The 27148-nt window shown below is 40.0% G+C and overlaps 1 protein-coding gene across 5 annotated transcripts in view; it reads left to right on the forward strand.

Moving 5' to 3' along the window:
• The window catches only part of cpeb3 (cytoplasmic polyadenylation element binding protein 3), a 104736-nt gene that overhangs the window by 55170 nt on the left and 22418 nt on the right, over nucleotides 1–27148 (forward strand). For 3 of the 5 annotated variants that reach the window (XM_062058749.1, XM_062058748.1, XM_062058751.1), the window contains exons 5-7: nucleotides 6098–6121; nucleotides 10080–10247; nucleotides 15933–16022. In XM_062058749.1, the coding sequence (XP_061914733.1) occupies nucleotides 6098–6121; nucleotides 10080–10247; nucleotides 15933–16022 (282 nt within the window). The remainder of the gene's footprint in view (nucleotides 1–6097; nucleotides 6122–10079; nucleotides 10248–15932; nucleotides 16023–27148) is intronic. The other 2 variants (XM_062058750.1, XM_062058752.1) reach the window with 1 other exon arrangement.

Genomic DNA, 27148 nt, shown 5'->3' on the forward strand with positions numbered 1-27148 from the left:
CGAGAACAGTTTTGATATGGGCTTACATGGTAAACAAATTAATGTTTTATCCAGACGCATACATTTGTCCAAATGTGGCCAAGTAGACGCATTGTTGGTTTTCTGGACGTCGTCTACATCGCTAAAAGAAAAATCTAAAGAAGAGAATCTTTCTGCCATCTTCCACTGGTTGTTGTAATTTATAAATCGCCCGTTTGAATATTCCCTCTTTCTTTTCTCCGACTCTCTTGTCGTTATTTGGGATGTCTGTTGTGATTTCCTTTCCTGGTTCGATGACCCGTCCTATCTTGCCTCTGATTGGCCTGTCCCTAATGTTTTGCCATAATCTCAACCAATCGTGACTCATCATAGTAAACAACGAACCAATCATGAATGTTCATACGTGCAAGCACGTCTTGGAAGGAGGAAGGGAAGGGGTTTAGTAGCCCATGGAGTTTTGCAAGGGAGTGAGAAGCGGGGGAGAACAAGGAACACAAAAAATAAGAGGTGTTTGGTCATTTTAACGTGAAATAAATTATATCGATATTACGATATTTTCTTAATTCATATCTTGTTTAAAAATATATCGGTATATCTTACAAACTCGATATATCCCCCAGCCCTACTACGCATAATAAAATTGCCTCCAGTCTTCTGTAGGTAATAGGGCTGGGAATCTTTGGGTGTCCCACGATTCGATTCAATATCGATTCTTAGGGTCACGATTTGATTCAAAATCGATTTTTTTTTTCAATTCAACACGATTCTCGATTCAAAAATGATTTTTTTCCCGATTCAAAACGATTCTCTATTCATTCAATACATAGGATTTCAGCAGGATCTACCCCAGTCTGCTGACATGCAAGCAGAGTAGTAGATTTTTGTAAAAAGCTTTTATAATTGTAAAGGACAATGTTGTATCAACTGATTGCAATAATGTAAATTTGTTTTAACTATTAAATGAACCAAAAACATGACTTATTTTATCTTTGTGAAAATATTAGACACAGTGTGTTGTCAAGCTGTTGCGATGCAAGTGTAAGCCACTGTGACACTATTGTTCTTTTTTTTTTTTTTATAAATGTCTAATGATAATGTCAATGAGGGATTTTTAATCACTGCTATGTTGAAATTGTAACTAATATTGATACTGTTGATAATATTTATTTTTGTTTCACTACTTTTGGTTGGTTCTGTGTCGTGTTTTGTGTCTCTTCTCAATTGCTCTGTTTATTGCAGTTCTGAGTGTTGCTGGGTCGGGTTTGGTTTTGGAATTGGATTGCATTGTTATGGTATTGCTGTGTATTGTTTTGTTGGATTGATTAATTTAAAAAAATAAAAAAATTAAAAAAATTAAAAAAATAAAATAAAATAAAATAAAATAAAAAAATCGATTTAAAAAAAAATGAGAATCGATTCTGAATTGCACAACGTGAGAATTATATTTCTGAATTTGTAACGTTAACCACTTGGACAACAAGAGGTACACAGTTCAATTATGTTTGTCACAAGTTGTACGCTGCGAATGCTAATAACTGCATCAGTGTACCGTATTTCCTTGAATAGCCGCAGGGGCGTTAATTAATTTAAAACCTCCTGTCACACCTGCGTTTACCGGAAACCGGCGGGATGGCCGTGCATGCGGTAATTATTTTAAAACCTCTTCTCACTCCGGCGTTTACCAAAAGGAATCCATAAAATTTAGGCGTGCGCTTTGAGTGTGATGTAAGCATACCATCATGAAAAGCACATTTAATTAAAAAAACGTTATTATGGTCTTACCTGTACTTATAAATGGAGTCCATTTGCAGCTCCTTCTGACCAAAAGCATCGATAACTTGTTTATAGAAGTCTTCCTTATTTTCTTTCTTCAGTTTTAAAAGTCTCTGTTTCGATGGAGATATTCCTTTAATTATTACCTCCTGCTTCGATTGAAAGTCCAGTTTAGAAAACTGTTTTATTTTATGTATGTAATCCTCCATTTTAAAAGTTCAGGCAGAGGACAGAAAAAAAAATCTCTTGCTGCGTGTGTTCACTTCTTCTGCAGTACCGGAAGTCGCAAGAAGGATCACTAGCGCGGCAGCGCCCTCTACCACCAGGAGGCGGGAGTCATTTAATGACTTATACAGTATTTCACACACGCAGCTACGGTATATTAATAAAACATAGCTGCTTACTGTTCTCTTTAGCATACTGTACAGGTATTCAATAGCTTGGACCTTAAATCCTACTGAAAAGCTCTTTATCTTTTTTCCTTTGTGCGATTGTAAACTACTGAAAGCAGTTTCCTCCATTTTGAAAATGAGGACAGATGCGTCACTCGTGACGTAACGAATTTGACCCGGTGGAAGTTCTAGCCATATGCTAAATATTTTGCGAAACGAGTTTGACCCGGCGAAAATTACAGACATGCGATAATAAAATTAATATTTTGCAAAACGAATTTGATCCAGCTTCAATAATAAACCGGCGATAAGGCCAAGCATGCGTTAATTATTTTGAGAAACGAGTTTGACCCGGCAGTAATTCTAGACGTGCGAATACTATATTCCCTGCGCCAATTCAAGGAAATACGGTATTTCCTAGCAGACTCTAACCCAGCATATTAATCAAACAAAGAATGTTCCGTGTGTCCATTACAGCTCTGTGATCTGATGTTATCTGAAAAAAAGCAATATGCATGTGTAACCTGCCTGTGTCCGTCCCCTTTATACTGCTCAGGGATCAAACCAAGGTCTGCGCATTGAGAGATGAGAGAGCACTAGCCAACAGGGAGTTTACCCATGTACTACCATACAGCTCCACCGGCTGGAATATGTTACGCATGCAAAAAAAAATTTAAAAAAAAAATCAGACGTTTGCAGTAAGCATTAGTACAGCCACAATCAACATTATTTTCAAATAGTCGACTAATTTAAATGTGTGTATTTATAATGTTGACTATTAATTCATTATAATATAACCATTTCAAAACAAATTACATGTTACAAAGGCTTCTCCTTTGGCAGTTGACATATACAGTAATTAATGTAATCATTTTCAGTTTTCAAATGTGTAGGCCTATGGTCAGTAGATGCTTTGTGCACACGGTGTGTCATTCTCACTCTAGATTATTATCAATTGAATTGCTAATTTTCTATTCATACTCTCTGCTGTAACCCAGTTCCACCTAGACTTTTGTTAAAGTGTACAAAGCACGTATTATGCTGTTTCCCTATCTTACATTTAATCTAGTTTAACAGTTAGCATTGTGTCTTGTCTCCTTCTGTGCTCGATCGGTGTGCCATATGATTCTACTTGATTATCATACTTGAAAAAATAAACGTAGTTTATATGCTGCCATGCAGGTGAAGATTAGTAGCTTAGAAGCATCTCCACACTGTCTATGGACATACTTTAGCCGCGCTTGCTAGCCCTTTGTCAGCCGGTACACCAAAAACAAATAAGCTGTCACCAATTACTGTTGACTAATTTTCATGGTTAATTATGCTGACTAAGTCAACTAATCGCCGCAGAACAGGTAAACATTGCTCAAAAATTCACTGAATGTTCTTAGAGATGTAGTGTAGCTAGAAGCAAACATTGCAAGTTTAAATTTAAATAACACTACACCGCTGAACATGCTGAAAATTGGAAGCTATCAAGGGCTGTCATCAGGTCAAAACCCCTCTACTTACTACAGACGACATACAGCAGGACTTAGGGGAAGCCCATACTAAGGTTTCAGTTTTAACTCTTAAGGCGGAAACTGAACACCAATGGGCTCCATGCCTGAACTCAACATATATCACTAATCACTAGTACTATATAAATAACCCAACTATTATGTTCTCGAGCAATGACACAAAGCTAGCACTTTTTCTCAGGAGGACGAATTAAACACCTTGCCAAACCTTGACCTTGGCTCAGTAATGCTTAAAGCAGGGGTCCCCAAACTACGGCCCGCGGGCCAAATCCGGCCCGCCAGCGTCCAAAATCAGGCCCGCGGGAAGTCCCAAGTATAAAAAAATAAAAATAAAATAGAAATAAAATTCTGTCTTTTCTTATCCACTTTGTACCGCTTGCTACTCACAGTGTCTCCTAGCCGCTCAGGCAAATCATATTGTCTAAAAATGCATTTTCTTATCGATAACGTGACATCATCGCGAGCGCGGAAAGTGCGCTATATATATCTAAAATATATATAACATACATATATATATATATATATATATATATATATATATATATATATATATATATATATATATATATATATATATATACACTACCGTTCAAAAGTTTGGGGTCCCCCAAACAATTTTGTGGAATAGCCTTCATTTGTAAGAACAAGAATAGACTGTCGAGTTTCAGATGAACGTTCTCTTTTTCTGGCCATTTTGAGCGTTTAATTGACCCCACAAATGTGATGCTCCAGAAACTCAATCTGCTCAAAGGAAGGTCAGTTTTGTAGCTTCTGTAACGAGCTAAACTGTTTTCAGATGTGTGAACATGATTGCACAAGGGTTTTCTAATCATCAATTAGCCTTCTGAGCCAATGAGCAAACACATTGTACCATTAGAACACCGGAGTAATAGTTACTGGAAATGGGCCTCTATACACCTATGTAGATATTGCACCAAAAACCAGACATTTGGAGCTAGAATAGTCATTTACCACATTAGCAATGTATAGAGTGTATTTCTTTAAAGTTAAGACTATTTTAAAGTTATCTTCATTGAAAAGTACAGTGCTTTTCCTTCAAAAATAAGGACATTTCAATGTGACCCCAAACTTTTGAACGGTAGTGTATTTATATACAGCCCGGCCCCCGGCCAAATTGTTTTAACCCAATGCGGCCCCCGAGTCCAAAAGTTTGGGGACCCCTGGCTTAAAGGCTCCCTCACTTCCTCTGGCACTAGAAACCTGCAGTGCGTGGGGAGGCAAGATAAATTTAATTCTGTGTGGAGTTTGCATGTTCTCCCCGTGACTGCGTGGGTTCCCTCCGGGTACTGCGGCTTCCTCCCACTTCCAAAGACATGCACCTGGGGATAGGTTGTTCGGCAACACTAAATTGGCCCTAGTGTGTGAATGTGAGTGTGAATGTTGTCTGTGTTGGCCCTACGATGAGGTGGCGACTTGTCCATGGTGTACCCTGCCTTCCGCCCGAATGCAGCTGAGATAGGCCCCAACACCCCCGCGACCCCGAAAGGGATAAGCGGTAGAAAAGGGATGGATCAGGGAATCCAGGAGAAAATATCATGTTGTTTGTGGTCTGTGGACCTTCCTACAGCACAAAGATCCCAAACATACTGCAAAGTGAACTGAGGCTTGGTTTCAGAAGAAGGCCTGAAAGATACAGTGGTCATGACAGTCGCCTGACTTGAACCCCATTGAATATCTCTGATGTGATTATAAAAAGGTGGTTGGCTTGTTTGGGCACTTAATTCCACAAAATGATACGCAGGCGAATGGATTAGTTGGTTACAAGCAATGTTTGGCCGAGACAGTATATGAAAACCAGGGCATAATTTTGGCAAACAATTTAGTTAAAAACCGAGTCATATGAAAAGGGGTGTGTACAAAAACTGAGGTTTGACTGTCTAATTTAATTATTAGAAGCAGCAGTTTCAACTAGCACTGATGTTGTCATCCATGCATTCCCTATCTCTGTATCCCGTGAGAACTTTCCACTCACTCACAATCTTGTACTCCTAGCCATAGAGTACCTTTTATTATTTCACCAAAGACATGAGAATGACTAACCAACTCTACCTTAAGATCTGCATGCACGCTGCTTTATTGTCCCATTTGTGACTTTGCTACAGAAAATTAACACGAGTGACTGCCATTGCAGGTTCATTAAGCTTAGATGCGAATGTCTGACGTTGCTATGTGCTATTAAGTATGTCCAAGACTAAACCTACCTTACGAGCATGTTGCCAAGGAAGTATAATAATCCCCCTCTTTTTGTTGAACAACCTTAGGTGTGTATTTCCTATTCCCTTCAGAGATGTTCCTGTAATGGTGTTATTTCCACAAAATCCATATGTCTGTATCTCTTTCCGACCCGTGTTAACACCCATCCCCCTCCCCCCTGTCTCTGTCTTTCCTCCCTCTCACTTTGATGACAAGCAGCCCGGAGCTTTGGCCGCAGAAGAGGTAACGTGTGGCTCCTTCTCTGGGCTTGTATCTTGCCCACTACTTGTAGGATGAGAGGTTTCTTAATATGGTGTCACTTTTTGCTTCTCATCTCTACTGTGATCGATCCAATCATAGAAACATACATTTTCATTTAAATAGCATGGCCTAAGAAAATATGTTCATTGGTTATTCCCAGGGATAAAAACTATGCTTAAAAAAAACAAAAAACTGTGGTACCTTGGTTATTTGTTAGTAGTCTCGTACGAAAACCAAGCATTTTTCCCCATAAGAAATAGTGTGAACCCAATTAACCAATAGTGGGTTATTTTGCAGCCGTAGTCAATAGAAAAGCACAGAGACTGAGGCCCCTTCTACACTAAGCTGGCTAAGGTTATCCAGGCTATATCCCACCTAATCTTATCCTTGTCCACACACACACAATGCCACCGTTTAAGGCCCCCTACCCCCTCAGTCCGCCGGCGCAACGTGACCTAGTACGCATGTGCGGAAAAAAATGTGCGCGTCATAGTTACCTCTGACCTGGAAGGGTATTCTTACCCTGTGTTTCAATGTAGCCTATTGCCACATTTCTCTTAACAGTAAACCTTGCTTGCCTCACCATCAGCAGCTGTTAGATTGGCCCTGTTGTAGTGAATCACACCTGAGCCATAACATATGAATCATATCTTTAATGAACGTGTGAAAGTAAACAATGAGATAAATATAATTTTACAACAATCAATCTAGGGATCCAGATATCTGGTCAGGACACTGTGCTTGTAGGCTGAAATTGGCGGTTGTACTTGACGGCCGCAACCACTTCATGGCTTCACAATAGTTATGAAGTACAAAACTAGACATTGAGTAATCGTTCGACATACATCGCGGACAATAGCTGATAGTCTGCTTTGCCAGTCCAAATGCATTCGCCGTTTTCCCTCGTCCACGGGAGCCCACATTCTCGTTGTCTCCCCTTCAACAAATGGATGAAGATTTTCGCTAAGTAGAATCACAGCTGACCTGGACTTTCGAAAGTTATCTTGCCGTTCTTGTGGCACAACACACTCTGTGACAAACATATCCCACCAGGCTGCCGTTCTTCCAGGGCTTATCCAAAACCATCGCTCAACATTGCTATGTTGCCGTCTGAGATGTTTTGTATCCTAAATAGCTGCAATCGCGCGTTTCCTTCTTTTAAGGTATTCATGTGTGATTTCCACAAGCGTTATGAAGTGTGGGGCGCGGTCTTCCTGGTGCCCCTTCCTCTCCGAACTCAGTTTGTAAACGATAGATGAGTCCATGCCAAGCTAAGAGCCGGAGATTCAAGAAATACACTGCGCTCTTACCCGAGTAAAAAATTATCCAAGGAGGGGAACCTTAAACGATTGTTTAGTGTGGCTGGAATGGGTTGACAGGGCCTGAGTCACAAAAGCATGGGTTCTTTGTTTGGGGACTTAACTCCGCTGAATGATATATGGGCAAACAGTTGTTTGTTCAATGCCATGTTTGGCTGTACGACAGAGATATTCAACTAAGAATGTTTTGGAGGCCACATTTCCAGAAAGCTAAAGTGAACAAATAACTACCAAACTGCCTCTGAAGTAAACAAGCTACAGCAACACCTTAGTTACATACCGTATTTTTCAGACAGTAGGGCGCGCCGGATTATAAGGAGCACGTTGCACCAGTTGTTTTTAGGGCAGGTCGACTGACAGATATAAGTTAGAACCAACGTTCCCTCTAAGGTGGACGCCTGCGCATCCTCTACGCACAGCAAATCTTTGCCGCGCACAAAATCAAATTCCATCTGAACTCTGAACAAAATAAACCCACAACACTTTATTCTGTATGATTTTGCAACGCAACTGTGAGTGACAGGTGACAACAAGTGGTCACAAGAGATAAAGCAATGTTCGTCAACATTGTTTAATTTTTTAAATATCTATCGAGACGCTGTAAAGAGGACAGAAATTGCATCGATCACTTTATAGCGCAAAACTGTTTATATTTGGCCGTAACCGCACCAAAAACATTAGTAAACTATCTAGTAAAACTGGTCATTGTCTTCCATACAAACCAGACCAAAACCAACTCTGTCACCTGTCATAGCAACAGCATCCGCTCGCTCTTTCTCACCTGCACCAACACATGCACTCATGGCCACTCATGCGTTTATGGGCACACAAAAAGTCGGACAACTCCAACACCACACATAAACTGTAAATACCAGGTCGTTACACTATGACTCCCCAATCAGATGTGTGCTTATTCAATTGTCATTTATGGATATTAATTGTAAAATGCTATTCATGATTACAGAATTGCTCATACAAGGATATATTTTACAGACAGAAAGTTACAGGATTGTACATGTCATACCCTAACACCAGGTTATAAGGCACACTGTTGATTTTTGAGAAAATTAAAGGGTTTTAAGTATGCCTTATGGTGCAAAAAATATGATAAATCGCACTACGGAATATTTTTGCAGCTGCCAAAAAGGAGAGGACATAAGGGGTGACTTGAGGAACGCCTCTGTTATGTAAAACACAATTTTTTACCCTCGTGTTCCATGTTTGCTAGCAAGGTTAAACTGCCAATGCAGGGATCTGCCAGTGTGTTTACAAATATCCAAGTTCCTCTATACACATTTTGGGAATTAGCTGCAAAAAAGTTTTCTCTTAAATTTTAAACTGAACTCGAGGTCCCATATGATGTCATTACCGGGCCGGAATTGGCTCCCGGGAAGCCAGTTGAAGAGCAATGCTGTACGATAATCAAGGCGGTGTAACAAAATTATGGCAAAATGTTGCTGAAAACAGAATTATACTGAAAGCGGGACATACGAAAACCGAGATGCCACTGTATGATTTAAATCAATCAATCAATGTTTATTTTTATAGCCCTAAATCACAAGTGTCTCAAAGGGCTGATTTAATAGTCAAGACGCATCCGAACAAACGTATGCTGCAGCTTGTTTGCTTGGCGTCCTTCCAAAGTGCCTTTTGAGGGGACTATATGCTGACTTGGTGACTCATCAGATTGGCAAATGGGTGCTTCTATTATTGCTCATCTTTATGTTTTATAATATGCTCTTCAAATACTGCATTTTCTGCTTTTCCACAGCACGGTATCAGCTTGGCTAGCGTTTTTATTTGTCCACTTCAAAATAATACTTCAGAATCTTGAAAAAAAAAAGAAGCTGCAATGAAGGCATCGTTTAAAATGTGACTTAACAAACAACAACAAAGTAGAGACTTGTGGCATATAGTAGTAGTAGTTAAATTGTGGTATTTCTTTCAGTGTATTTTGAAAAAGTACAGTAACAACTAATCTGCTCCACTTATAAGCAACCAGCTGTGTTTTACATCACTCCTAGGGTATTGGCTTGTAAGGCTTAAAACCTCAACTCTACACATAATGGAAATGGTACCTAGTTGTACCATTTCCAGTGGAAAAGCGGCAATAGCGAGTAGAGAGTCTCGCCAAGCTGATTAGTTACCGTACTGTGGAAAAGGAGCCTCTTTAGTTAATGTTCAGGCTTACACAATCTCACCTGTCTGATCAACATTATGTCCATCCACACAAGCTTTTTCTGTTTGGGAAATGAACTCTGCAGGCTTTACTCAATCACCAATCATACTTATAATTTTATAACATTTATTTTTGTTCCTGTGTTGACAATGAAGAAATTCTCAGAGCATTTAAATCCCTTAAATCGATTGCAACTGAACTGTTTGGTTTGTCTTAGAAGACCTTTCGCCTCTCTTCCAAATAGGCTTCATCAGTTCATGCACATAGACGTTGCGATGAGAGGCAAAATGTCTTCTAAAACAAACCAAACAGTCCATTTGCGACCGATGGAAATCCCTGAGATTACAATGATGGTTATATACATTTATTCTGTCACTTACCACTGTACTATTATCTTTTATCTCCCTTTCTTGCCTCCTTTCTTCTTTGTCACCAACTGCAGGTCGTTCCTACCTATTTCCCTTTGAAGATGGCTTCCTTGACGATGGCCATGGTGACCCCTCCTTCACCCCAGGCATGAACTCCCCAACCCATTGCCAAAATGGAGAGAGGATGGAACGCTACTCCAGGAAGGTCTTTGTTGGTGGCCTACCCCCTGATATAGACGAAGGTAAATTATGTTTGCTTGGTGCCGAGTCAGCCCTCGCTTCTTTTTGTGCTGGCATGCTAAACAACATGGTTCGTGGTCAGTGCAGGGCCAACCCTAGGCCTTTTGTGGCCCTAAACAGGATTTTGTTCGTGGGCCCATTTCTTAGATATTACTATTGTAACACGCTAGTGGCTGACTGCAGCCTCTTGAGTATTGTAACACAGTCGCTCGTCACATCACAATTCGAAGTTAGCTCCTTGTAAAGGTGATTATGTTGGTGTTATTTTGTGTCTAGAGGGCTTTCTTAATGTTGAAATGTATTTAGAAATTCGTATACAGGCCTTTATGCTCTCGCTGTTAAAAAAAATATATGTACAGTCGTGGTCAAAAGTTTACATACACTTGTAAAGAACATAATGTCATGGCTGTCTTGAGTTTCCAATGATTTCCACAACTCTTATTTTTTTGTGATAGAGTGATTGGAGCACATACTTGTTTGTCACAAAAAACATCCATGAAGTTTGGTTCTTTTATGAATTTATTATGGGTCTACTAAAAATGTGACCAAATCTGCTGGGTCAACAGTATACATACAGCAATTTTAATATTTGGTTACATGTCCCTTGGCAAGTTTCACTGCAATAAGGCGCTTTTGGTAGCCATCCACAAGCTTCTGGCAAGCTTCTGGTTGAATTGTTGACCACTCCTCTTGACAAAATTGACATCACATGGACAAAGATAAGACCTTCTGGAGGGAAGTTCTGTGGTCAGATGAAACAAAAATGTAGCTGTTTGGCCACAATACCCAGCAATATGTTTGGAGGAGAAAAGGTGAGGCCTTTAATCCCAGGAACACCAAGCCTACCGTCAAGCATGGTGGTGGTAGTATTATGCTCTGGGCCTGTTTTGCTGCCAATGGAACTGGTGCTTTACAGAGAGTAAATGGGACAATGAAAAAGGAGGATTACCTCCAAATTCTTCAGGACAAGCAAAAATCATCAGCCCGGAGTTTGGGTCTTGGGCGCAGTTGGGTGTTCCAACAGGACAATGACCCCAAACACACGTCAAAAGTGGTAAAGGAATGGCCAAATCAGGCTAGAAATAATGTTCTAAAATGGCCTTCCCAAAGTCCTGACTTAAACGTGTGTACAATGCTGAAGAAACAAGTCCATGTCAGAAAACCAACAAATTTAGCTGAACTGCACCAATTTTGTCAAGAGGAGTGGTCAAAAATTCAACCAGAAGCTTGCCAGAAGCTTGTGAATGGCCACCAAAGCGCCTTATTGCAGTGAAACTTGCCAAGGGACATGTAACCAAATATTAACATTGCTGTATGTATACTTTTGACCCAGTAGATTAGGTCACATTTTTAGTAGACCCATAATAAATTCATAAAAGAACCAAACTTCATGAATGTTTTTTGTGACCAACAAGTATGTGCTCCAATCACTCTATCACAAAAAAATAAGAGTTGTAGAAATTATTTGAAACTCAAGACAGCCATGACATTATGTTCTTCACAAGTGTATGTAAACTTTTGACCACGACGTGGTAATTCCTACTTTGCAGAAATTAATTTACCACGGCCAGGCCCAAAACTAATTATCAGCGATAAACGAGGGTTTACTGTATTGCTCTTGGCGACCAGAAGTAGGTTTGGCTATGGGAGTGTGTGCATGAGAGAGACAACAAACAAAAATGCAATTCAAGTACATTTATAATTAGATATTAAGAAATAATATAATGATAATATTTTACAAGTTATATAAAGATGTGTATATACTGTAGATAATCACATATGAACAATAAACAAAAACATTACATTGACAACAATTTAGTTCAATCCGATGTCCAAAAGTCACGTGTTTATATTTCAGATAATATCCAAAGTTGACATTAAAAGGTAAAAAAATGTATTTAACAGTCCAAGGGGGAAAGAACAGTGTTCTTTCGCAGTGAAGCCAATTCAAAACTTCTATGCTGCTACAACATAATTTGAAAAAGTAAACAAAACACAATAAATGGACAAAACCTATGAAAAAACAAATGTTCTGTATACATTATATTTTGAGGGAAAGGGTTTGGTTACAATATAGACTGAAATAGTACGGTGGTTTAAGAAGTACGGCCGTAAATCTGTCACAATGACAGCGTTCAAAGCAATGCTAAATTAGCAATTATCTTTATGGGATTTTGAATAAATGCTGCTAAATCAAACTAAAACTATTACAAAGGACATGTTGACTCGCCGCTGAATAAAAGTATAATTGTATCCATGAGGTCATTCAGTCCATCAGAGTAGAACAAGCAAACACCTGCAGAGCATGACGATCACAGTGATGATCAGCTACTGAAGAGACCGGCCACCATAATCATGTGCCCCCTTTAGGGAGTGTGGCCCTAAACAACTGCATAGAATGTTTATGCCATGGGCCGGCCCTGGGTCAGTTGATTAAATGTTTGTATTTTTAATGGAGAAACTGCTGCTAGAGCTCATTAACAATACAATTAAGTACATCTATTACCAGTAGTACAAAACCCAAAACCAGTGAAGTTGGCACATAGTGTAAATCATAAATTAAAACAAAATACAATGATTTGCAAATCCTTTGCAACCTATATTCAAATGAATACACTGCAAAGACAAGATAATTAACGTTCGAACTGTAAACTTTGTTATTTTAATGTTATTGCTTATGGAGTATAGTGTGAATAAATTGAGAACAGGAAGTGAACAAAATTGTTAGCAACTGCTATGTAAAGGAAGATTAAATAAGCTCTGTTTCTTCCTACTCCTTTTCGAACATGGAAATTGTGATGTATCATGTTGTAATTGTATGCATGTTTGAAATAAACTCAAACTCTCTGTGGACCGCGGTGGCATTCCAAGATAAATGCTATATTTCATCACTTCAGAAAACTTCTGTACTGTAGGTATTTGTAAAACATTCTATTGGATTCAAATAACTTTGTTCATTTCCATTGGGAATTTTAGGCGTCAGAAAAATTTATAAAAAATATTTAAATTAATTTCGATGAGCGGGAATTATGTTGCACACCCTTTTACAGGAGGGGATGCCCTATTAGTGGTATTCTTGGTTTTAAGATCTATGTCAGTTGTTACCACCCCTGATAAAGGCCTGGTGGCTGAAAAGGTCCATTAAGATATGCTGTAAATAATAAATCATTTTAACTGAAGAATAGAGAATATAATTTTTGTCCCAATTTTGATGAATTTGTGTTCCTATTCCAAAGATTTTGATAACTTTTTCCCTTTTTTAAAGCTCTAGCAGCATCTGACATTGTTCCTCTTTAAAAAAAATTGATATTATCATCATCATCATTGGAGTGAATCGTAGCTTTATACAAAACCCAAAACCAGTGAAGTTGGCACGTTGTGTAAATTGTAAATAAAAACAGAATACAATGATTTGCAAATCCTTTTAAACTTACATTAAATTGAATAGACTGCAAAGACAAGATACTTAACGTTTGAACTGGAAACATTTGTTATTTTTTGCAAATATTAGCTCTGTCATGATCCGTTACCCGGGTCATGGCATGATTTATGTTTAGTAGTTTCCTGTGGTTTTAGTCTGTTTTCCTGGCTGCACCCTCTTTCCTTTTGTTTACTGTTGGTTTCCATGGGCACTGATTCTCCTCACCTGTCTTTGTTTAGCAATTAGTGTTCCCACCAGGTGTTTTGGTTAATCACTCCTCTTTATAGTTTTCTGTCACCCAGCACTAGTTGCTGGGTCAATGCTCGCTATAGGCGACATTTACGTCCCTTTTGGTTTTGCAACTTGCTCTAGTGTTTTTTCCGCACGACAGTATTCTTCGCTGTTCACCCTTGGTGACATTTCGTTTTTTTGGCTCCCCGCTTGCTTTTATATTTTTTGTCCTGCCGTTGATAATTAAAACTCAATCCTACCTGCACGCCGCTCCTGCTTTTCTGTCTGCATTGGAGGGAACACGACCATGTCAGCCATGCGTTCCAATCATAACAAGCTCATTTGGAATTTGATGCCTGTAACATGTTTCAAAAAAGCTGGCACAAAGCAAAAAAAACTGAAAAAGTTGAGGAAGGCTCATCAAACACTTATTTGGAACATCCCACAGGTGAACAGGCTAATTGGGAACAGGTGGGTGCCATGATTGGGTATAAAAGCAGCTTCCATGAAATGCTCAGTCATTCACAAACAAGGATGGGGCGAGGGTCACCACTTTGTGAACAAATGCGTGAGCAATTTGTTGAAGAGTTTAAGAACAAAATTTCACATCAAGCTTTTGCAAGGAATTTAAGGATTTCACCATATATGGTCCGTAATATCATGAAAAGGTTCAGAGAATCTGAAGAAATCACTGCACGTAAGCCGTAAGGCCGAAAACCAACATTGAATGCCTGTGACCTTCGATCCCTCAGGCGGTACTGCATCAAAAGCCGCCATCAGTGTGTAAAAGATATCACCACATGGGCTCAGGAACACTTCAGAAAACCACTGTCAGTAACTACAGTTAGTAGCTACATCTGCAAGTGCAAGTTAAAACTATACGAAGCAAAGCGAAAGCCATTTTTCAACAACGGCCAGAAATGCCGCCGGCTTCGCTGGGCCCGAGCTTATCTAAGATGGACTGATACAAAGTGGAAAAGTGTTCTGTGGTCTGACGAGTCCAAATTTCAAATTGCTTTTGGAAACTGTGGACGTCGTGTCCTCCTGGCCATAGAGGAAAAGAACCATCCAGACTTTTATAGGCGCAAAGTTCAAAGCCAGCATCTGTGATGGTATGGGGGTGTATTAGTGCCCAAGGCATGGGTAACTTACACATCTGTGAAGGCACCATTAATGCTGAAAGGTACATACAGGTTTTGGAGCAACATATGTTGCCATCCAAGCAACGTCTTTTTCATGGACGCCCCTGCTTATTTCAGCAAGACAATGCCAAGCCACATTCTGCACGTGTTACAACAGCGTGGCTTCGTAGTAAAAGAGTGCGGGTACTACACTATCCAGACCTGTCTCCCATTGAAAATGTGTGGTGCATTTTAAAGCGTAAAATACCACAACGGAGACCCCGGACTGTTGAACAACTTAAGCTGCACATCAAGCTGAAAAGCTTAAAAAATTGGTCTCCCTGGTTCCCAAACGTTTACTGAGTGATTTTATAAGGAAAGGTGACGTAACACAGTGGTAAAAATTCCCCTGTGCCAACTTTTTGGCAATGTGTTGCTGCCATTAAATTCTAAGTTAATGATTATTTGCAAAATAAGAATTAGTTTCTCAGTTTGAACATTAAATATCATGTCTTCGCAGTGTATTCAATTGCATATAAGTTGAAAAGGATTTGCAAATCATTGTATTCTGTTTTTATTTACGATTTACACCACAGGCCAACTTCACAGGTTTTGGGTTTTGTAGTTCCCATCCCTATTGCTTTGTCCACTATGTGTTTAGGCCTCAACACCAGGTGTTTGAGGTAGAAAGTCACTCCGTACTAAGGACCATGCTCCTAATCTAGAAAAATACCTGGGTCTCTCTGTGTTTGAGTTTCTTCTCATTGTACCAGTATCTGCCATACAAATGCAGCAGATAGGAACCAAGCATGTCCTTGATTCCACTTTAATGCATAAGAGCCATTGATATTATCTGCTCTAATAAGCGCAACAATGACGTCTGTTGTACTTTCCTCTCCTTTACGTTTGAACAGATGAGATCACCAACAGTTTCCGTCGCTATGGACACCTGGTGGTAGACTGGCCCCACAAAGCAGAGAGCAAATCCTACTTCCCGCCTAAAGGTAATGTGAGTTTCTCCAAACAAAATCTGAAAATTTCCCATCAGACATCAAAACTACACCAATAAATATCACCTTGGGTGTTTCTCGCCATCATAGGGTGCTGAAATTGTTCATGTTACTCAGAAATCACAGCTCCTGCTAGGAGAACATGGGGGTGTCTGTTGATTTGTGTAGCCGAGCTACAGTAATCATACACTATTCACCCTACTAAGGTTTATTTCTTCAGTTACCTAAAGAAGATTTTTCTCAACAACCCCCTGGGTATTCTATTTCTTTTAGCTTTTCACATTTCTTCATCACTCTGTCTGGCTCAAGAGATGTGTGTTATTTAAAGGGGAACTGCACTTGTTTTGGAATTTTGCTTATCGTTCACAATCATTATGAAAGACATGTCGACGGTTGGATTTTTTTCTTAAAGTATTCTAAATATTAAATAAATTCGATCAAAAGTCCGCTTACAATGGAGCCTATGGAAGCTGTTCAATTCTGCCAATAAAGCCCCTAAAAAACATCCAAACACCTCCATTAGGGTTTTATATGCATGATGTAAGTATAAATGTAATGTAGTAATAGGCACATTTATAATAAAATGTAATACTTACGTATGTTTTACATTTTAAAAATACGCGGCACATTAATTTAAAAAACGCATCACAACGTTTTTTGTTTTTTTTCTTCATCACTGATTTCTGCTCACTGCAGACTTTATGAGAGCCAACAAACATAATAAAACATCACTTACTTATAAATATAATTCACAAAACTCACACACACTTCTCCCATACTCATGTCCTGACATTTTTTTTCCTTTTTAGATTGGAAGGATTCTTTGGAATATGCATGACTCTGCTAATACCACACCCAACAGAAAAAAATGTGGCAAGCTTTTAGTGGAATGAATGAGGCTGTCGTGTAAGTGGGCAGAGCCCGGTTATGTCATGTTGCTCAAATTAAAAACAAAAACACTTCCTTCCGTCTTTAAATACCCCATGGGGAAAACGCCAAAATATGATGTCAATGTCGCCGTCTCTATTTAAATTTGGCTAGTAGAGAGAGACGCCAGAGTATGAAAAGCCCCAGTGTAAAAATGCAACACTTTTGTTTTTGCTTGCACTTTTTACGAGCTGGACTATTTCACTCAAATATTGTTGACAAATCTGTCCAAATCGGTGTTAGTGAGCGCTTCTCATTTACCGAGATAATTCATCCACCTCACAGGTGTGGCATATCAAGATGCTGATTAGACAGCATGAATATTGTACAGGTGTGCCTTAGGGTAGCCACTATAAAATGTGCAGTCCAATTTTTATCATGTGACAACCTCTGAGGAGGCCCTGCGATGAGGTGGCGACTTGTCCAGGGTGTACCCCGCCTTCCGCCCGATTGTAGCTGAAATAGGCTCCAGCGCCCCCCGCGACCCCGAAGGGAATAAGCGGTAGAAAAAAATGGATGGAACTTCTGAAGAAGGCCGCAGTTGTAGCCGAAACAGTCAGGTACAGAAATAAACACAGTTCTGGCTAGAAGAATACCATTTTTTATAAAATGAACAGTTTTATTACACAGCAGGATGACACAGATGTTGCAAGTTATGGCTGCAACGATTAATCCGATTAGAAAAAAAAAATAGATTAATCGTTTAATGAGTAGCTAATTAGAATTTATCAAATCTGGACCGCAGAAAAAATATGTATTTCAACTTTTTTCCCAACATTACACATTGAGGCTATAGACCAGTTGTCCCCAAACTACGGCCCGCGGGCCGAATACGGCTCACCAGCGTCCAAAATCCAAATCCGTCCAAAAGTTTTTGTTTTTTTATTTGCCCTTTCTAATCTGTTTTCTACCGCTTGTTACTCTCGGTGTCTCCTAGCCGCTCAGGCAAATCATAGTGTCTAAAAATGAATTTTCCCATCGATAACGTGACATCATCGCACTCGCGCCGCAGTGTCAGGCGAGCGTGCAGCAAGTGCGCACTCTTTTAGTCAATTAGTGAGTGAGAAATATATATATATACACACACACACCCCGGCCCAATTTTTTTAACCCAATGCGGCCCCCGAGTCAAAAGGTTTGGGGAACCCTGCTATAGACTAAAGTATGTTTTATCAGATTACTTGTATAATCTACAGATTACTCGATTACTAAAATTATCGATAGCTGCAGCCATATGGCAGGTGTTGAGGCGTGTGCCATAAACATCAAGACTTCAGGCATGCTTGACTGCAGTTCGTTGTTGCAATTACTTAAGTGGGTAAATGCTCACATTTGATGGCGTATGGCACTCTGGAACGTTGTTCTCTTTACAGACGAATCTGGGTTTTTACAGTTTTGGGCAGATGGCAGACAAAGTGTATGGCGTTGTGTAGGCGAGCGGTTTGCTAATGTCCCCATTTTGTAGATGGAGTGGCCCATGTTATTGCTAACGAACACAGAACACATTATTGATATAATCTTCCAGGCACAGCGATATCATGACTGAATCTTATGGCCTATTGTAGTGTTGTTAATCCTCGAGCATCCCCTGATGTTGCAGTTAATTCAAAACCCCATGTTGCGTATACGGCATATAAGGGAAATAGTGGTCAGAACAGATCCTGACTTGTTTTCTGACCAGAACATTTATTAATTTGTGGCTTCTTCTTGAGTAATGATGAATATGATTCTACACATTGAAAAAGCACAAAGCAATGTTTCCTAATGAATCCATTCCTTTGAAACGACACACACTTAATGTGGTAAACAAGGTCTGTTTTATTGCTCTCATTTGTGCTATACATCAATAAATACAGAATTACTAGTTGTCACAAAACCCAAGTAATAAAATTTATTTTATCCACCTCTATTATATCATTAAAGCCGCATAAGTAGCCTATAAAATGCATCCGGAAAGTATTCACAGCGCATCCAATTTTTGACATGTTGTTATGTTACAGCGTTATTTCAAAATGGAATAAATACATTTTTGTCCTCAAAATTCTACAGACAATACCCCATAATGACAAAGATGAATGCCATTGCTGCTAAAGGTGCATCAACAAAGTATTGAGCAAATACCGTGCATACTTATGTACAGTTGATGTATTTATTAATTTTAACAAATTTGCATTATGATGGGTATTGTCTGTAGAATTTTGAGGACAAAAAGAAATTGTTTCCATTCTGGAATAAGGCTTTATATATATAAAATGTGGAAAAAGTGAAGCGCTGTGAATATTTTGCGGGTGCACTGTAAATGCATGGTCGTGCAGTCAGATGAGCCCATACTATCCCACTTGACATTGTCTTGATTTTGTCGTTCCATTGCAATATTCAATATTCAAGTGAAAAAAGTATGATTAGACTGTAACTTAATTAGATTATAAATTATAGTTTTGGAAACGTTTCGAAATATAACAAAAATATACCGTTTTTTCGCCCATCAACCTTTGTTTGAAACACACAAAATAAAACCATTACTCATGTTATGTACCCAAGAATGATTGCCAACTGTAAACAACCAACAAGTATTTTTAAAGTATCCTGGTGGGACGCGATACTTTTTTTTTAACAATGTGAAACAATTGTCTTGCATCAGTTTTCTGCTCTTTATTAAACTGTAACTATTTGTTCTAGCTTTACAGCCTACTTAGGAGCTCAGCAGCTGTGTCTATTTGCTGATATCAGACACGTTTCTAGCAAAGGCCAGGAAGTGTTTTGGAGCTAAAAAAAATGAAGTGGTGACAAACAGTTGCTAAAAGGCTGTCAGATTACCTTCTCCCCCAAAAATATAGCGATTAAATCAGTTTAATCTGTGCATCCATTGAAAAAATATTATTATGAAAAAGACATGACATGAACACATACAGTATCAGCTTTGCGATCTCGACTGGTCGAGTGAGTTCTGGTTACTATGGTGAAGTCACGGAACCCCCCCACCCCCATATTACCCAACACCGTCGTCAGTGGTGATGCTGCAAATGTTAAGGGGCTATTTTGGTCTGTGAGCAAGGATTCAAGGGGCGGCTGTAAACTGCTGCCAGTGTACGAAAACTGCTTTCCATCACAATTGTTTTTGAACATCAGCCTCTATCAAAATATATGTACATCATGTATAAAATTGATGATAACACTCCAGGATAGCCAAGATGTAATGTTTGTATTTTTGTTCAGCTGAACACATCCTAACGTTTGCTAGCGTTGCTTTTTTATTGTCTCTTTGTAGTTACGCTTTCCTTCTTTAGAAGTTGAAATAGTGATCCATATTTAAGCTAAGCCCCATATTAGTGTTCCCCACACATTTATTTATTTGTTGGGGCCCACTACTACATTTGGATTACCACAAATACATGGTGGCACTCGCTTATAAACACATTATAATGGGACTGTCGGTGACTTGCATTCCTACTCAATAGTACGGATCAGTGTTACCCTGCGTACTGTCTCCTCTAGATTTAAAAAAAAGTAACTACAGTTGATCCTCGTTTATCGCTGTTACCGGACATGAGTAGGGATCGTTATTAATAAATCAAATATTTTCATGGTTTGAGCATAAAAACAGTTTTACGACCTTCTAAATAGGTTTTTACCATTTTACAGCTCTTTTAACATGAAATAACACCCATAAAGTCACTTATACACTTGTGTCACCCAACACAGTAGAGTTAAGTGCGTTGTACTGTAGATTACAGTACTCACGGGTAGCCCAGAGGTAATTACTTTAAGTTAGGACTGCACTTCCATTTACTGAAACCATGGGCGTAAAAACTTGGTCAACTTGACAGTCGCAACTACGATCATTAACTTTGCTGTTGGCATTCCGAGTTGGCATTACACGTCTGCGTTGTCATTCCACATCCCTCAAGCCAAAGTTGTGCTACTGCTGTCGAAGATGAAGTGCATTAAAAGTTTGAATCTCCATTTCGGCCGGGAAGTTGTTGGTACCTGATAGTTTATAGCAGTCTTGTTAGCCGGAAGTTACGTTACCGCTGTTGTCTTTTGACATCACTGGTGTCCAGGTCTCACCAATGTGGAGATGTGTTATAGATGAGGCAGATGTTGAAGATAAAGTCAGTTTTTGATTGATTGATTGAGACTTTTATTAGTAGATTGCACAGTACAGTACATATTCCGTACAATTGACCACTAAATGGTAACACCCGAATAAGTTTTTCAACTTGTTTAAGACGGGGTCCACGTAATCAATTCATGATACAAATATATATCAATCAATCAATCAATGTTTATTTATATAGCCCTAAATCACAAGTGTCTCAAAGGGCTGTACAAGCCACAACGACATCCTCGGTGTCGAGTGGGTCTGACATAATATTGTGAAAGTCCAACACATCAGCGAAAGTCCAGTCCATGGTGGGGCCAGCGGGAACCATCCCGAGCGGAGACGGGTCAGCAGCGTAGAGATGTCCCCATCTGATGGACAGGCTAGCGGTCCACCCCGGAGCAGAGTAGAAAAGAAAAGAAAAGAAACGGCAGATCAACTGGTCTAAAAAGGGAGTCTATTTAAAGGCTAGAGTATACAAATGAGTTTTAAGATGAGACTTAAATGCTTCTACTGAGGTAGCATCTCTAACTTTTACCGGGAGGTCATTCCATAGTATTGGAGCCCGAATAGAAAACGCTCTATAGCCCGCAGACTTTTTTTGGGCTCTGGGAATCACTAATAAGCCGGAGTTCTTTGAACGCAGATTTCTTGCCGGGACATATGGTACAATACAATCGTCAAGATAGGCAGGAGCTTGGCCGTGTAGTATTTTATACGTAAGAAGTAAAACCTTAAAGTCGCATCTTAGGTGCACAGGAAGCCAGTGCAAGTGAGCCAGTATAGGCTCATATACTATCAATATACTATCATCATAATGCAGTCATCACACAAGTTAATCATCAGAGTATATACATTGAATTATTTACATTATTTACATTATTTACAATCCGGGGTGAGGCAGACGCACTAACCCCTGGTCCTGAGTAGTCGTGAGTTCAATCCCAGCCTCGGGATCTTTCTGTGTGGAGTTTGCATGTTCTCCCCGTGACTGTGTGGGTTCCCTCCGGGTACTCCGGCTTCCTCCCACCTCCAAATACATGCACCTGGGGATAGGTTGATTGGCAACACTAAAAAATTGGCCCTAGTGAGTGTGAATGTGAGTGTGAATGTTGTCTGTCTATCTGTGTTGGCCCTGCGATGAGGTGGCGACTTGTCCAGGGTGTACCCCGCCTTCCGCACGATTGTAGCTGAGATAGGCTCCAGCGCCCCCCGCGACCCCGAAGGGAATAAGCGGTAGAAAATGGATGGATGGATGGACAATCCGGGGTGTGGGATGTGAAGGGAGGAGGGTTAGGTTTGGTTGATATCAGCACTTCGGTCATCAACAATTGCATCATCAGAGAAATTGACATTGAAACAGTGTAGGTCTGACTAGGTAGGATATGTTAAAATGTTGTTCCGCCAAAAAGTGTTCAATTTGAGATTGTCGCGGTGAAGACAGCGCCAAGATTAGCCGTACATAATCTCTCCAGGGATATTCAATCGGATTCCAGTCTAGGCTCTGGCAGGGCCACTGAAGGACATTTACAGAGTTGTCCTGAAGCCATTCCTTTGATATCTTGGCTGTGTGCTTAGGATCGTTGTCCTGCTGAAAGATGAACACTTGCCCCAGTCTGAGTTCAAGAGCGCTTTGGAGCAGGTCTTAATCCAGGATGTCTCTGTACATTGCTGCATTCATCTATCCCTCTATCCTGACTAGTCTTCCAGTTCTTGCCGCTGAAAAACATCCCCACAGCATGATGCTGCCACCACCATGTTTCACTGTAGGGATGGTATTGGCCTGGTGATGAGTGGTGCCTGGTTTCCTCCAAACATGACGCCAGGCATTCATGCCAAAGAGTTTAATATTTGTCTCATCAGACCAGAGAATTGTGTTTCTCATGGCCTGAAAGTCTTTCAGGTGCATTTTGGCAAACTTTTATGAAATAATGGCTTTTGTCTGGTCACTACATCATACAGACCTGATTGGTATATTCCTGCAGAGATGGTTGTCCTTCTGGAAGGTTCTCCTCTCTCCACAGAGGAATGCTGTAGCTCTGACAGAGTGACCATCGGGTTCTTGGTCACCTCCCTGACTGTGGCCCTTTTCCCCTAATCGCTCAGCTTAGACGGCTAGCCAGCTTTCGGAAGATGGTTCCAAATGTCTACAATTTACGGTTGATAGAGGCCACTGTGCTCATTGGCAGCAGATATTATCTGTATTCTTCCCAAGATGTGTGCCTGTCTTGGAAGTGTACAGACAATTCCATGGACTTCATTCTTGGTTTGTGCTCTGCCATGCACCATCAAGTGTGGAACCTTATATATGGACAGGTGTGTGCCTTTTCAAATCATGCACAACCACGGGGACTCCAATTAGGCTGCAGGAACATCTCAAGGATGATAAGTTGAAACAGGATGCCCCCGATCTCACTTTCGAGCTTCATGGCAAAGGCTGGGAATTAGGTGTTGTTTTTATAAATAAATGTGCAAACATATCTAACATATCTGAAAAAAGAAATAAAAGAATAAAAAATTTCCCCTCGGGATTAATAAAGTATTTCGGATTCTGATAAATACAGTAACTTTTTTCACATTGCCATTATGGGATATTGTGTGTGGAACTTTAAGAAACAAAAATGAATAAATTCCATTTTCGAATAAGGGTGTAACATAACAAAATGTGGAAAAAGTGACACGCTGTGAATAAATTCCGGGTGCACTGTAGGTGGCAGTAAGTTTTGCATGCAGGGTCGGAGCCAGCCAGGGAGTGAAGAAGAGTTTAGGACGAGTGTTGACGATGTTTTAAGTGGGGATTATAGAACCAAGTTTCGGTATGCATCCCCAGCCAAGGCTAAGCCATTTCTTATTGACTCACAAGTAACAATTTGCTGGTTTTTGTTATGTAACATATAGGGGTGTAACGGTATACAGACATTTCGGTTCGGTGCGTACCTCGGTTTAGAGGTCACGGTTCGGTTCATTTTCGGTACAGTAAGAAAACAACAAAATATAAATTTTTTGGTTATTTATTTACCAAATTTGTAAACAATGGCATAACATACATATATATATATATACACAGGGTCCATTGCCAGGGTTAATGTGGTCAACATATATAAAATAAAAACTAAATAAGATAAGGCTCAGAATGGTTTCTTAACAAAACCTTTCTGCATATAAAGTGCTTTTTTTGATTAATTTATTGAGACTTATATTAGTAGATTGCACAGTACAGTACATATTCCGTACAATTGACCACTAAATGGTAACACCCGAATACGTTTTTCAACTTGTTTAAGTCGGGGTCCACGTTAATCAACATTAAACTGCCTCAAATTGTTGCTCAGATTAAATAAAATGACAAAACTTTTCTTCTACATATAAAAAGTGCAACATTAAACAGTTTCAAGGCAACTCAGCCTCAGATGAACTTTTCTCCCCCCCCCCCCCCCCCCCTCCCCTCCCCCCAGCCTGGCTAACTTGGCATTAAGAGGATATATGGGCTCATTGTTCTTCCACCATAGAAGTGGGTCAAAATCTAGTTTTTAAAACAATATGGTCTTAAATCTGCTGCTATAAAAACATTTGTTATTGCTTTAGCTCTGCCTGACTCGCCGAGGAGAGGTTGCTTGAATGCGGTGGGAGCTGTTTGCTCGTCTTTATCTTTGTTGAAGCGAGGTTCACTTGGGGGTGGTGCCGCTTCAAATGGGTTAGCATGTTTGACGTGTTGGCAGAAGCATGCCTTACCGCTGCTGAACAATGTCGGCAAACCTCCGTCCTCCATTGTTGTATCGAACCGCGCAGCCAAAGTGTTCCCAAACGGGAGATCTTAACGAGGCAGGAGGGTCTTCCAGCTCTGGCGTTTATATGTTGTCGTAGCCCGGTCGTTGCTAACATGCCGTGTGTTGTGCCTCGGTGTGCATTGTTTACACAATGTGCGGTACGCTACTTAATATGTCCGTGTGGAAACTCGTTCGGTACACCTCCGAACCGAACAGAAACCCCTGTACAGAAACGGTTCAATACAAATACACGTACCGTTACACCCCTAGTAACATACCGAAATAACATATCGTAGCAGGTTGGCGAAGTGTGCACGTGGGCTTTCTAGCAAGCTTGGTGTTGGTGTTGATCACATCGTGAATGAAATAGTGGTTAGAGTTGATAACCCAGTTCTTTGTGCTGAGTGGGTGATTATTTGCCAAGCTGCTATTGGCAAATGAAATAACACTTCTTTGAAAAAAGTTGAAGTATTGATGACAAAGGTTTGGGCACCTACTCTATTCTTAAGATGTCAAGCACACTGACTGACTGCAGTATCGCTCGGAGGTCTTGTGCATGATGACAAATTTAGATTCAAGTCCAAATTGTACACCTCAAAGGGGCGCTCAACAAGCAGTTCCTCTTTACGTCATCGCAGTGGCAACAGATTCTGGAAGTTCAATTTGCCTGATTTAGAGCTTGTTGTCCCTCTACTCAGCCACATTTCTCTACTGACTCACTGGTCTCTCCTGCCCAGGGTCATGGAACACTTTGTTCCCTCTGTCAGAGTGTGAGCTGCTGACTAACTGCTATTCCATGCCTTTTTTTTTTAATGTAAATTTAATAGGGCAAGTCTGCAGTATTTTTGTCTTGCATCAAAAGTACTTCCTATAATAACCATGATTATTTTTAAAGTTCAGTTTCAGCTATGGTTGTGTATTTGTGGTATTTCATGATGTATCTACTAAATCTACACCAACAAATGTTTTTGTTTTTTTTATAAATTCTGCTCTGTGGCTCCAGTTGTTCAAAAAGGGCTTAAAGGCCTACTGAAATGATTTTTTTTTAATGTAAACGGGGATAGTAGATCTATTCTATGTGTCATACTTGATCATTTCGCGATATTGCCATATTTTTGCTGAAAGGATTTAGTATAAAACAACGACGATAAAGATCGCAACTTTTGGTATCTGATAAAAAAAAAGCTTGCCCCTACCGGAAGTAGCGTGACGTAGTCAATTGAACATATCCACAAAGTTCCCTATTGTTTACAATGATGGCCGCCAGAAGTGAGAGAGATTCGGACCGAGAAAGCGACGATTTCCCCATTAATTTGAGCGAGGATGAAAGATTTGTGGATGAGGAAAATGCAAGTGAAGGACTAGTGGGGAGTGGAAGCGATTCAGATAGGGAAGATGCTGTGAGAGCCGGGGGTGACCTGATATTCAGCTGGGAATGACTACAACAGTAAATAAACACAAGACATATACAGTATATACTCTATTAGCCACAACACAACCAGGCTTATATTTAATATGCCACAAATTAATCCCGCATAACAAACACCTAGGTGTTTGTTATGCTAGCTCCTAGCTCCTAGCTACTAGCTCGAGCTAGTTATAGCTCGAGCGGGTTATATGGACGGGATCCCGTATATATAACCCGCCAATACAATTCAAACACCTGCACAACACACACACTCACTCAGCCCAAAGAACCGTTCACCTAACCCAAGGTTCATAAAGCGTATATATTTAACCAAAGTTACGTACATGACACGCACGTACGGGCAAGCAATCAAATGTTTGGAAGCGCACGGGTGGGACCTGATATTCAGCTGGGAATGACTACAACAGTAAATAAACACAAAACATATATATATACTCTATTAGCCACAACACAACCAGGCTTATAATTAATATGCCACAAATTAATCCCGCATAACAAACACCTAGGTGTTTGTTATGCTAGCTACTAGCTACTAGCTCGAACTAGTTATAGCAAGCGATCAAATGTTTGGAAGCACAGCTACGTACTCACGGTATCGCGTCTGTGTATCCAAATCAAAGTCCTCCTGGTTAGAGTCTCTGTTGTCCAAGTTCTTCGATCTTGACTGCATCTTTCGGGAATGTAAACAAACACCGGCTGTGTTGTGTTGCTGACTTCCCTCGCAAAATATCCGCTTCTCACCGACAACTTTCTTCTTTGCTTGCTCAGCTTCTTTCTCCATAATGCAATGAACAAATTGCAACAGATTCGCCAACACAGATGTCCAGAATACTGTGGAATAATGAGATGAAAACAGAGCTATTTCGTATTGGCTTCAATGGGGAAGCCATACCTC

The sequence above is a fragment of the Entelurus aequoreus genome, linkage group LG09 (genome assembly GCF_033978785.1).
Source record: "Entelurus aequoreus isolate RoL-2023_Sb linkage group LG09, RoL_Eaeq_v1.1, whole genome shotgun sequence".
In the NCBI taxonomy this organism is placed as follows: Eukaryota; Metazoa; Chordata; class Actinopteri; order Syngnathiformes; family Syngnathidae; genus Entelurus; species Entelurus aequoreus.